Below are 12,660 nucleotides of genomic sequence, written 5' to 3' on the forward strand. Positions count from 1 at the left end.
TTCAAATAGTCTGCCAACGCTCTTCTGTCCAAATGGAGAATTACATATTACATAGAACATACAGCACAGCATTAGGCCATTCAGCCCAACAGGTCCATACCGGCTCCACACGAGCCTCCTCCCTACTCCATCTAACCCCATCACCATATCCTTCGACTCCTTTCTCCCTCATGTGTTTATCTAGCTTCCCCTTAAATGCATCTATGCTATTCGCTGTATGGTAGCAGGGTCCACATTCTCACCACTCTCTGGATGGCCAGTTGGGTGAGGGCACTGCCCAAAGGGAATCAAGACCTTCAGGGGAAGGGGTGGGGTTCGAAGTCAACAGGAGACACCATCCAAAGCTCAGCGAGGTTTGGATGCAGGGTCGATGATGATAATAAAGTCGCTTCCGCCTTCATGATGCAATTTTGACAAGAGGCGATGCAGGAGAGCAATCAGTGGAGCGGGTGAGCCGCTCTGAATATTTAATTCCCATGCTAAAAGGCTGCTTCAGAGAGAGGAAAAAAGGAGGGATCGAGAAAACCGTGGAAGGGGGCCAGTAAAACAAGGAAACGAAACTAACTGAGCCTGCAGTGCAGAGAGTGAAACTGACCCAACTCTTAGTGCCTTGCGGACATCGCAGGACACAACACACCGACCCGACCCGCGCTTAAAGTCCGACACTATGGATAAACAAGCGCTGCTCAGGTAACGTGGAGTTTAAAACTTATTTAACAAACTATAAGCGACTTTTCTTGATGCAGTTCCAATCCGGATTTTCCCTTGTGTGTTGAATGGGGCCACGGTTATACCTGGCTTCTTGTGATTTTATATATATATATATATATTTGTTGCAAGTCTAGTCATCCGCGATAGCAATTGGCAAACTACCGGAGTCCTGAAAGTTTATTGGGGCGTGGGGGGAAGGTCCCTACCCCCTGTTCAAAGAGCCTTTCCGGGGTCGGCTGGATAGCTGCAGTGGTTGGGTTGCAGGCTTGTTTTTTTTTTGTTGCACGGTTCAGTGTCAGATCTGCCCGACCATGCGGGAGGGTTGCCAGCCCTCCAGGATTGGCCTGGAGTCTTTAGGAATTGAAGGTTAATCTGCAGGACATTGCTGCGAGCAAACCCGGGAGAAAAATCATAGGGGCATTAAAAAATAGTGCGTTTTGCTTTCACTTTTTTTTTTGAATATTTCAGTTAGTTTTAAAAATATTGGGGCTGGGAAGAAAGATTGCTTTTGACTGACAGTGGAGAATCATCCAATTGGGTCGGATGGACATGTTGGGCCACCGTTGGTGGGTGTATGGGGGCGGGGCAGTTGGAGGCAGGAGGTCATGTGATGAAACCTCCAGGAATACATCCAACCAGGGTTGGCAACTCTAACATGCAGTGGCTCCCATTCTGCTCATGTGGTGGGGCCTCAGAAACAAAATGTCAGACCAGTAGATTATTTCCTCTACCTTGTGCATTTCTAAATCTAATAACCCTGAACCCCATTTGCTGACTGGAACTTGTCCAATCTCATTATGAATAGCGTAGGCCATGGCTCATTGGGTAGCACTCTGGCCTCTGAGTCAGAAGGTCATGGGTTCGAGTCCTACTCCAGAGACTTGAGCACAAAATCTAGGCTGACACTCCAGTGCAGCACTATAGTGAGATGTCAAACCAAGGCCCCGTCTACACTCTCGGCTGGACGTAAAAGACCCCATGATTATTCGAAGAAGAGTAGGGGAGTTCTCCCCGGTGTCCTGGCTAACGTTTATCCCAAAACAGATTATCTGGTCATTATCACATTGCTGTTTGTGGGACCTTGCTGTGCACAAATTGCCTGCTGCGTTTCCTATATTACAACAGTGACTGCACTTCAAAAGTTCTTCATTGGCTGTAAATCACTTTGGGATGTCCTGAGGTCATGAAAGGCACTATAGAAATGCAAGTCTTTCTTTCATCCCTTCTTGTTTCACCACTTTTGCTGTTTGACACCTTTAACATATTTTTCCTGAATTTCCCATTCTCTTTATTGTTCTTAATTTGAAACTCTAACCATTTCTTCCCGAACTCTGTACACAGCAGTAAAACTTGTCTTGACTCCACGTTCTCCAAATCACTCAACTGTAAATACTTCTCCCAAATCCCACCCTTCCTCCCCCACCCCCAGTTACCATTAAGAGAAAAGTCCCAGTGCAGCTAAACTCTCCTCACAGTTCTATCCCCTTGGTCCTGGAATTAATCCGGTAATCCACTATTGTATTCTCTCCACTCACTTTATGCCCTTTTTAAGATAAGGAAACTAAAATTGCATACAGCACTGCAGGTTTTGTCTCAATTTTAGAATTGCCTTTCTTAACTTCCACTTTACTAGCTTGCTACACAATTCTATTTGCTTTGCTAACTGCTTGTGCAGATGATTTTAAGTCCCTGCCCACCCAAACTCCAAGATCATTTCCTGTTGCAACACTGCAAGAACACTTCCATTTAGCACACAATTCACACTCTCCACTCTGCCGATTCTCATAACTTTACACTGCTCCATCATATTAAACTGCGTCTACCACCTCTCTGCCCACAGACCTAGCTTTTCTAGATCCTGTTAATTTTGTGCACGTTTATAATAATTTGCTACTGCTCTCAGTTTGGTGACGTCTGCGGATTTTAGTCACTATTCCGTCCTTCAAATCATTTGGAAAAATTCTAAACTACGCACTGTCACCAACTGGCTGTCGCCTGGCTACGTTCCCACATACCACAACTATCTGATGCCTATTAACCAGCCAATTTCTAACCCAGTCAACACATTGCCATATATCCCATGGTCTCAAAGCTTGTCTATTGTATGGGACAGTAAAATTAGAGTTAGGCCCATTAAGGGTGATGTCAGAAAGCACTTCTTCACACAAAGGGTAGTTGAAATCTGGAACTCTCTTCCCCCAAAAAGCAGTTGACGCTAGGACAATTGAGATTTCAAAAATGAGATCGATAGATTTTTGTTAGGCAAGGGTATTAAGGGTTATGGAACCAAGGCGGGTAGATGGGGTTAAGATACAGATCAGCCAAGATCTAATTGAATAGCGGAACAGGCTCGAGGGCCTCGATAGCCTACTCCTGTTCCTATGACCGTGTCAAATGCCTGCCTGAAATCCCAGTAGACCCTGTCTTGCTCCATCCACTAAGCTCGTAACCACTTCAAAGAATCCAATAGCCTGGTAACTCTAATTTACCCTGGTCCCTTTGGGTTATACCATCTCTCGCTATAGTTTCAAAAAAGTTCCGCACAATTGAGGCAAGACTTTGAAGATCTGTAATTTGACAGTTTGTCCGTGGCCCCCTTTTAAGAGGAATAAAATTTTCCAGTTTCCAATCCTCTGAGCTGTGATTCAGTCCAGTGCGCTCTATCTTCTGCACCCTCCCCAATATATCCTCCCTGGTGAGTTTAAAGGTTTCTAGTCTACACTCACCGTTAAGCCGTTTGTTGGTGGGCCCTGGTCATTTTCACTGATGCCCCCGAGCTAGCTATTCTTTCAGTGTACAGACCAGTTATTTCTATCCTGAAATAATAGCTACATAACTGAACACGTGGCTCCGAACTATTACAAAGTACCATGATTGTGCCATGTTATGTCCCTGTGAGTAGTGATTGAATTGGAGCATTGGCTACAGTGAAATTTGTTCAGGGGTTCCCATCCCCGTCAGTCCCTCCGAACGTTGACCCACTAACTTTATGCTGCCGACTCGTGGCTGTAATGTTCATTCAGTAGACTTTATCATTGTTCTTTTTTTTCTTAAAATCATGGAGTTTGAGAAAGTGTCCATTGTCTGGATTGTTCATGGGGGAAATCGGGAAATGCAGGGAGAACGTGTAGCGGAGGGAATGAGAAGTCTTTTTATAATTAACAAAGAAAGAAAGACTAGTATTTATGACCACAGGACATCCCAAAGCACTTTACAGCCAATGAAGTACTTTTGGAGTGTACTCACTGTTGTAATGTAGGAAACGCGGTAGCCAATTTGCACACAGCAAGCTCCCACAAACAGCAATGACATAAATGACTAGATAATCAGTTTTAGGTGTTGGTTGAGGGATAAATATTGGCCAGGACCCCCCGGGGAACTCCCCTGCTCTTCTTCGAGTGCTGTGGGATTTTTTTACATCCACCTGAGAGGTTCAACATCTCATCTGATAGACGGCAACTCCGACAGTGCAGCACTCCCTCAGTACTGCAGTTAAGTGACAGCCTAGGCTATGTGCTCAAGTCTCTGGAGTGAGATATGAACCCAAAACCTTTTGACTCCGAGGCAAGAGTTATGGCTAACACACTAAATTATAGGGTCAGTTTGTACAGATGTTTTCTCTGAACTTTTGAAATGCTACATTGTCTCTGTGTCTGTGTCTGTCTCCCTCTCTCTTTCTCTCTGTCTTTCTCTGTGTGTCTCTCCGTCTGTGCGTGCGTGTCTTTTTCTGTCTGTGTCTCTCTCTTTCTCATTTTTGTACATACAGAAACTAACAACTTCCCCTTGTTGCCCAAAGTAATTCTGGTGCCAAGTGATTTAAAAAAAGATAGCCTGACACCATGACACACAAACAGCTGCATATCTCTCTTGTTATGTAACAATCAAAAAAAAACCTTTCTGAATATAAAATAGAGGTTTATTGATTAAAGTGGACTGGGAAAATAGATTAAAGGGTAAGATGGTACAAGAGCAGTGGTGTTCATTCAAGGAGTTATTTTACAACTTTCAAAAAAAATAAACATAATTTAATAGAACAAAGTCAGCATGGCTTTATGAAGGGGAAGTCATGTCTGACAAATTTGCTTGAGTTCTTTGAGGACATAACGTACAGCGTGGATAAAGGGGAACCAGTGGACGTAGTGTATTTAGACTTCCAGAAGGCATTCAACAAGGTGCCACATAAAAGATTATTGATCAAGATAAAGAATCACTGGATTGGGGGTAATATTCTGGCATGGGTGGAGGATTGGTTATCTAACAGGAAGCAGAGAGTTGGGATAAATGGTTCATTCTCGGACTGGCAACCAGTAGCCAGTGGTGTTCCGCAGGGGTTGGTGCTGGGTCCCCAACTCTTTACAATCTATATTAACGATTTGGAGGAGGGGACCGAGTGTAACATATCAAAATTTGCAGATGATACAAAGATGGGAGGGAAAGTGGAGAGTGAGGAGGACATAAAAAACCTACAGGGGGATATAGACAGGCTGGGTGAGTGGGCGGAGATTTGGCAGATGCAATACAATATTGGAAAATGTGAGGTTATGCACTTTGGCAGGAAAAATCAGAGAGCAAGTTATTATCTTAATGGCGAGAAACTGGAAAGTGCTGCAGTACAAAGGGATCTGGGGGTCCTAGTGCAAGAAAATCAAAAAGTTAGCATGCAGGTGCAGCAGGCGATCAAGAAGGCCAACGGAATGTTGGCTTTTATTGCTAGGGGGATAGAATATAAAAACAGGGAGGTATTGCTGCAGTTATATAAGGTATTGGTGAGACCGCACCTGGAATACTGCATACAGTTTTGGTCTCCATACTTAAGAAAAGACATACTTGCTCTCGAGGCAGTACAAAGAAGGTTCACTCGGTTAATCCCGGGGATGAGGGGGCGGACATATGAGGAGAGGTTGAGTAGATTGGGACTCTACTCATTGGAGTTTAGAAGAATGAGAGGCGATCTTATTGAAACATATAAGATTGTGAAGGGGCTTGATCGGGTGGATGCGGTAAGGATGTTCCCAAGGATGGGTGAAACTAGAACTAGGGGGCATAATCTTAGAATAAGGGGCTGCTCTTTCAAAACGGAGATGAGGAGAAACTTCTTCACTCAGAGGGTGGTGGGTCTGTGGAATTTGCTGCCCCAGGAAGCTGTGGAAGCTACATCAATAAATACATTTAAAACAGAAATAGACAGTTTCCTAGAAATAAAGGGAATTAGGGGTTACGGGGAGCGGGCAGGAAATTGGACATGAATTTAGATTTGAGGTTAGGATTAGATCAGCCATGATCTTATTGAATGGTGGAGCAGGCTCGAGGGGCCGATTGGCCTACTCCTGCTCCTATTTCTTATGTTCTTATATAAGTGGAAGTAGGCCCATAACATTCGCACTGGTGGCATGTTCTTCTCTGGTTTGCCTGCACATATTCCTCTTCACATAACTGACAATGCAGCAGTGGTTCATGACTTGTGTTGCCCCTCCCTCACACTCCACACCAAGGATTTCAGCTGGATTATATATTAGCAAAAAAAACCTCCCACATTCTCCAAAAAAAAGGAGAGGGAAAGTAAATTAAAATATCCAAGCCAAAATTCCCTGTAGTCATGGCTGGCCCTGTGGTGTGGGATCAGACTAACAACATGCGGCCTTACGTTTCATGTAAGTCCCACCTGAGTCCATGTGGTGGAGTGTTGGGTGGAATGGATATCAAGGAGAATTGGTGTCAAGCTGGGGAATATCATGTTGGATCTTGGGAGTGCTGTTGAGTGAGTGTAGCATGATGTCTCCTTGACAAAATGTGACCTTCACAGTTGAATGGCGATTCCCTTCGTGAACTAAGAGCTTTGCGGTGAAGGCGTTTCAGCAGCAACAGCAGTGGAGTGAGTTGCCTCAGAAAGAGGTGCTGCCCACCCTCTGCGAGAAATGAGTATGGTGGCAAATACTAATGTCGCAGGTCAGAAGGATTGCATGTCACTCACAAAACAAAGAGATAAAAATACCACCAAGAGATTGGTCAGAGGGGACGTTGGCAACAGCAAGTGGTGCAGTCCCTTCTGACCACTTTGATGGTACTTATCTCTTTTGGTTTCAGCTGTTAGTCACATTTTTGTAAGTGTTGACATTGGGGGACTTGGTGGCATTTTAGCTTGGCACTCTGGCCTTTCACTTCTACGACCCCAGAATCTGGATGGAAATCTGAGTGTTGGTAGGGATCATTCGACAGCCTCAATCTAGTTTAGTCCAATTGGCACTAAATTGGCAATCCTGTCAACAGAGGCCCCAGAGCGGTTGGTTAGTTTGGGAAATGGAATTTGTTTAAATTTCAGTAAGGTGTACTCTTTTGAGGTTGGGGTTGGGGCAGTGTAGAGTATTGGGCAGCGTTACTGCGCACCTGACCTATATGATCAGGAAGTGTTCACTGCTGATGCAGATTGTCAGAACTGGGCAAGATTTTCATTCCTCATCTCGATGAGCATAAAATTAACCAAACAAATACAGAATTGCCACCTCCTCCCTGAAGCATGTTGTAACTACCTGTATTGCTAATGGTCACCGACAGTAAAAAGAAAGGGGTCTTTGTACATTTGTCGTGTAGAACGAGGTTCAGCTCATTTAGGCCAGTCCAAAACTGGATAGAGAGGGCAATTAAAACCGAATTGCCTGTGCAAAGGGACCAATCCACATATACAAAAGTCTGCTTGGCCACGTGCGATCGGCCCATTTTGTACATGGCCTTTTAAAAAAAAAACAGCTTTGGAAAATCGGACTTTGTCTTTCCAGTTTCCACTCCTAAAATCACTTAGTGACTTCCTTCAAACCTGGGGATCTGGTACAGAACATTACCGTGATCATCCTACATGCAGGGTGCAGCCAGTGACTGCTGGAACAAGCAGATGTCTCTCAAAATTGGCTGCTGTGCGCAGAGATGTTTGGAAGAATCGGACTGGGCTACAAGTTTCTTGCAGCTCCAGATAGCCCACGTTCAGGCTGTAAAATGAACTGATTTCAGTTGGTGATGAGTAGGGGGAAGCCCTAACGAGGGGCTTGCATCAATTGACATCTATGGCTCATAAGCTGACATAAGCAGATGAGCATACATAAGACTTTTTAAAAAAAAATCATGAAGATAATTAATGAGCAAACACTTCAACAACAACTTGCATTTATATATCGCATTTAATGTAGTAAAACGTCCCAAGGCGCTTCGCAGGAGTGTAATCAAACAAAAAATGACACCGAGCCAAAGAAAGAGGCATTAGGACAGATGACCAAATACTTGGTCCAAGAGGCAGGTTGTAAGCACAGTCTTAAAGGAGAAGAGGTGTGGGGAGGGAATTCCAGAACTTAGGGCCTAGATGGCTGACGGCATGGCCGCCAATGGTGGGGCGATGGAAGTGGGAGATGCACAAGAGGCCAGAGTTGGAGGAATATAGAGTTGTCGCCCATCCCTGTCTCAGGCTGAACAAGACTGTTCGCAACCTCGGCTTCCTATTTCACCCTGAGCTGAGCTTCCGACCCTATATCCTCTCCATCACAAAGACCGCCTAGATCCACCTCCGTAATATCGCCTGTCTCCGCCCCTGCCTCAGCGCATCTGTTGCTGAAACCCTCATTCACGTTTTTGTTACCTCCAGACTGGACTATTCCAATGCTCTCCTGGCCAGCCTCCCACCTTCTACCCTCCATAAACTTGAGCTCATCCAAAACACTGCTGCCTGTATCCTAACTCGCACCAATTCTCGTTCACATCTCCCGTGCTCGCTGACCTACATTGGCTCCCGGTCCGGGAATGCCTCGATTTAAAAATTCTCATCCTCATGTTAATAATTACTGACTGTGTTGACTCCCTGATTGCCTCAGTATTGCATTTAAGCTAAGTACACTGCAGGATGAGGTAAATTGAGATATTGCAGTTTAGCCACTTATTATACAGCATAGTGGGTAAACACCCTCTGAGGGGATAAGTTTATTTGTGCATTAAATTGATAAAAGTACCTTTTATTTATTTAGTTCTCCAACTCATCTGTCTTCCTCACTTGTAACGAGGATCTGTAATATTTTGTTTATTTGACTCCAAGAGGTTTCATTGGGTGCCGCAAGAATCTTGAGATATATTTGGGATGACCTTTGCCCTCACGAATAACCTGGGGAGCAAAATAGTAATGTTTCTGACAATAGACCATTGATCCATCCAGCCTACCCTTCCCATCAGTTTCCTTACAGTCATCGTAGAGCTAATAGCCCTGTATTGCCTTTCCCTTTTGAAAACCTGCCATAGTTTTCTGTGCCAGTGCTCCCAATGGTAATCCATTGCACAATTCGTGCAGTCTTTTTTTGAAAACTCACCATAATTTCGTCACCGCTTCTGGTAATCTGTTACACAATCTATCACCCTCTTACCAAAAATATGTTGCCTAAATTTCCTACTTTCCTTTTGGTATCCTTAACTATAAATTGCATCCCCTAGTACTTGCTTCCTACACCGCCAGAAGAATTCCTAGATCCAAATTCTCCTTCCGGGTGAGAATCTTTAGAGAATTCAATCAATTCCCTCCTCATCCTCTTCAGAGAGTAAAGTCCCAGGGTAGACAATTTTTCCACATAATTAAAAAGAAAGCTACAGGTCCAGGATGCATAGGATCTCTGGGCGGGTGGATCTGACTGCTTACCTCTTCCATGGCCTTCTGCCTGCTCGGGTGACCTTGGAGAGAGATTACGTAACGCCCACCAGGATGCTTGAAACCTTCTGTGACCGGTTGCAACGCTGGATATGTGTTGTCTTATCGATAGGCGAAATAATACTGCAATGTAATATTTTAGTTTTGTGTCAGTGGCGCCCTCCTCTCGGGGGGTGGAATGCACAAAAGGCCAGAGTCTGAGGAATGGAGAGTTCAGTGGGGGGGGTGCCTTAGGGCTGGAGGAAGTTTCAGAAATAGGGAGGGACGAGGCCATGAAGAGGCCAGCCTTCTTTCCTGCTTTACATTTCAAAGCTCGCTATTGTTTCTCATATATTCTCACTTCTTCTACCTAATCTTATGACCATGTGCTTATCTGTATTGAATTGCATCTCCTAACACTCTGATCATTGTCCAGGGTCTTCTTGGGTTATTGGACTTACACGTCCTCCCCACCGCTACTAATAAACATCCCTCTGTACCCTTTTGCTCCTGATATATTTAAAGAATGCCCTATTTAAAGAAAATGTCCTATATATTTTCTGCCATATTTCTCTCATGTTCCCTCTACCCGCCCCTTATCAGTTTCTTGGCATTCCTCTGCTTCATTTTATAACATCTCTCTCCTGGGAAATGCATCATGTGGTGTGATACTGGGCCACAGCAGATCAGAAAGGTCCCAACATAGATAGGGATGCAGCTTGGGTCTGTTGGCAAGTAAAGCTCCCTGCACATCCCATCCCATCAACTTCCAGGTTAAATGAAGCCCAGGTTAGATGCTAGGTCAAGCTCCCTCTACATTGCCATGACAGTATACTGTCACTCCAAGTTCAGAAGAACGCCCCCCCCCAGCCACACCTGAGTGATATTTCTATCTCCCATGCTAGCCACCTTCGTGACCTTCCCGCGTAAGGTTCCCACTCTGTGCTGAATCCGCAGTGGTTGCTGTGGGTTCGTGGCCGTTGGGAACAGGATTGAAAGTGCCCCGTGGAGCCGGCAGGGAGAGGGGTTTGGCACCTTACCGGTTTGTGCCAGATTCAAACCCAGATCTAAGACGTTAAATCGAGGCCCCGCCTGCCCTCTCAGGCGGACGTAAAAGATCGGACGGCACTATTCAAAGAAGAGCAGGGGAGTTCTCCCTGGTGTCCTTGCCAATATTTATCCCTCAACCAACATCACTAAAAAAAAACAGATTCTCATAGAATCTTACAGCACAGATGGAGTCCAATCCGCCCATCTGGTCATTTATCTCTGCTGTGTGTGGGATCTTGCTGTGTGCAAATTGGCTGCCGTGTTTTCTACATTACAACAGTGACTACACTTCAAAAATACTTAATTAGCTGTAAAGTGCTTTGGGATGTCCTGAGGTCATGAAAGGCGCTTTACAAATGCAAGTTCTTTTTTTTTCTTCTTTCTTTTAAGGTCCCTGTGCTAACAATTTTATTTTGATAGATGATAGAATGTACTTTGAGTAAGAGGGCCTGGTTTAATTTGGGTGTCCCCAGTACGTCCATGCCAGACTGATTATACATGTGACATGGGTGAGTGCAATAATCTCTTTCAATTCACTCTGGTCATTTCTTGTATTTTTGTTTCAGTAACGCTGGATATCAACAACCGGATGGACCCATGATCCCTGACCCTTCAACTGCAGGTAAAGCCTAGGTCAGAAATAAGTGGAAGTATTAAAGGGCCGCTGCTATTGGAGAGTGGCGCTCACGGGAACACATCTGTGGAGATCGCGGGCAAACAGCGGGTAATTTCCTGCCAGCGTCCCTCCCCATTGGGAACCCCGGATCGTGGGATTAACCCTTCAATGTGCTCTGCAGGATAGATGTAAGGAAATTTACAGGACAGGTTTAGTGAAATATTTCCACATTATTTTAACCAGTTTAATGTGGAACCTGAACTATTATAAATTACCATTTTAGAGGAGCATCATCTTCAAGGGAAAGTCAGAAAGGTGGCTGGTGTGGGAGATAGAAATGTCACTCTGGTGTGTTCTTCAGAGCTTGGGGGGTTAATTTATATTGTTAGGGCAATGTAGAGGGAGCTTTACTTATCATCTAATCTACCATGTCAACAACAACTTGCATTTATATAGCACCTTTAACGTAGTAAAATGTCCCAAGGCACTTCATAGGAACGTTATCAAACAAAAATTGACACCGAGCCACATATTAGGACAGGTGACCAAAAGCTTGGTCAAAGAGGTAGGTTTTAAGGAGCGTCTTAAAGGAGGAGAGAGAGGTAGGTAACAGAGAGGGTAGATGAGGGCAGTGCAGTTGATGTGGTGTATATGGACTTTCAAAAAGCGTTTGATAAAGTGCCACATGGTAGGCTTGCTGTTAAGATTGCGGCTCATGGAATAAAGGAGGCAACAGCAACATGGATACAGAATTGGCTAAATGACAGGAAACAAACAGTAGTGGTGAACAGTTGTTTTTCGGACCAGAGGGAGGTGTGCAGTAGTGTTTCCCAGGGTACCATTGCTTTTCTTGATATATATTAATGACTTGGGCTTGGGTGTACAGGGCACAATTTCAAAATTTGCAGATGACACAAAACTTGGAAGGGTAGTGAACAGTGAGGAGGATAGTGATAGACTTCAAGAGGATATAGACAGGCTGGTGGAATGGGCAGACACATGGCAGATGAAATTTAACGTGGAAAAATGCAAGGTGATGCATTTCGGTAGGAAAAATGAGGAGAGGCAATATAAACTAGAGGGCACAATTCTAAAAGGGGTAGAGGAACAGAGGGATCTGGGGGTATATGTGCACAAATAGTTGACGGTGGCAGGGCAGGTTGAGAAAGTGGTTAAAAAGCATACGGGATCCTGGGCTTTATAAATAGAAGCATAGAGCAAGGAAGTCATGATGAACCTTTATAAAACACTGGTTCGGCCACAACTGGAGTATTGTGTCCAGTTCTGGGCACCGCACTTTAGGTAGGATGTGAAGGCCTTAGAGAGGGTGCAGAGGAGATATACTAGAATGATTTCAGGGATGAGGGACTTAAATTATGTGGATAGACTGGAGAAGCTGGGATTGTTCTCCTGGAACAGGGAAGTTTGAGAGGAGATTTGATAGAGGTATTCAAAATCATGAGTAGATAGAGAGAAACTGATCCCATTGGCGGAAGGGTCAAGAACCAGAGGGCATAGATTTAAGGTGAATGGCAAAAGAACCAAAGGTGATATGAGGAAAAACTTTTTTTTACACAGTGAGTGGTTGGGATCTGGAATGCACTGCCCAGGGGAGTGGTGGAGGCAGATTCAA

At 44.6% G+C, this 12,660-nt stretch overlaps 1 protein-coding gene across 2 annotated transcripts in view; it reads left to right on the plus strand.

Moving 5' to 3' along the window:
* Positions 1-358: 358 nt before the first annotated feature.
* The window catches only part of LOC137334292 (protein SSUH2 homolog), a 52,047-nt gene continuing 39,745 nt past the window's right edge, over positions 359-12,660 (plus strand). Inside the window, exons 1-2 of one of the 2 annotated variants that reach the window (XM_067998966.1) lie at positions 359-690; positions 10,978-11,033. In XM_067998966.1, the coding sequence (XP_067855067.1) occupies positions 668-690; positions 10,978-11,033 (79 nt within the window). In that variant the 5' untranslated portion in view covers positions 359-667. The remainder of the gene's footprint in view (positions 691-10,977; positions 11,034-12,660) is intronic. The other variant, XM_067998965.1, reaches the window with a different exon arrangement.

The sequence above is a fragment of the Heptranchias perlo genome, chromosome 17 (assembly GCF_035084215.1).
Source record: "Heptranchias perlo isolate sHepPer1 chromosome 17, sHepPer1.hap1, whole genome shotgun sequence".
Lineage (NCBI taxonomy): Eukaryota > Metazoa > Chordata > Chondrichthyes > Hexanchiformes > Hexanchidae > Heptranchias > Heptranchias perlo.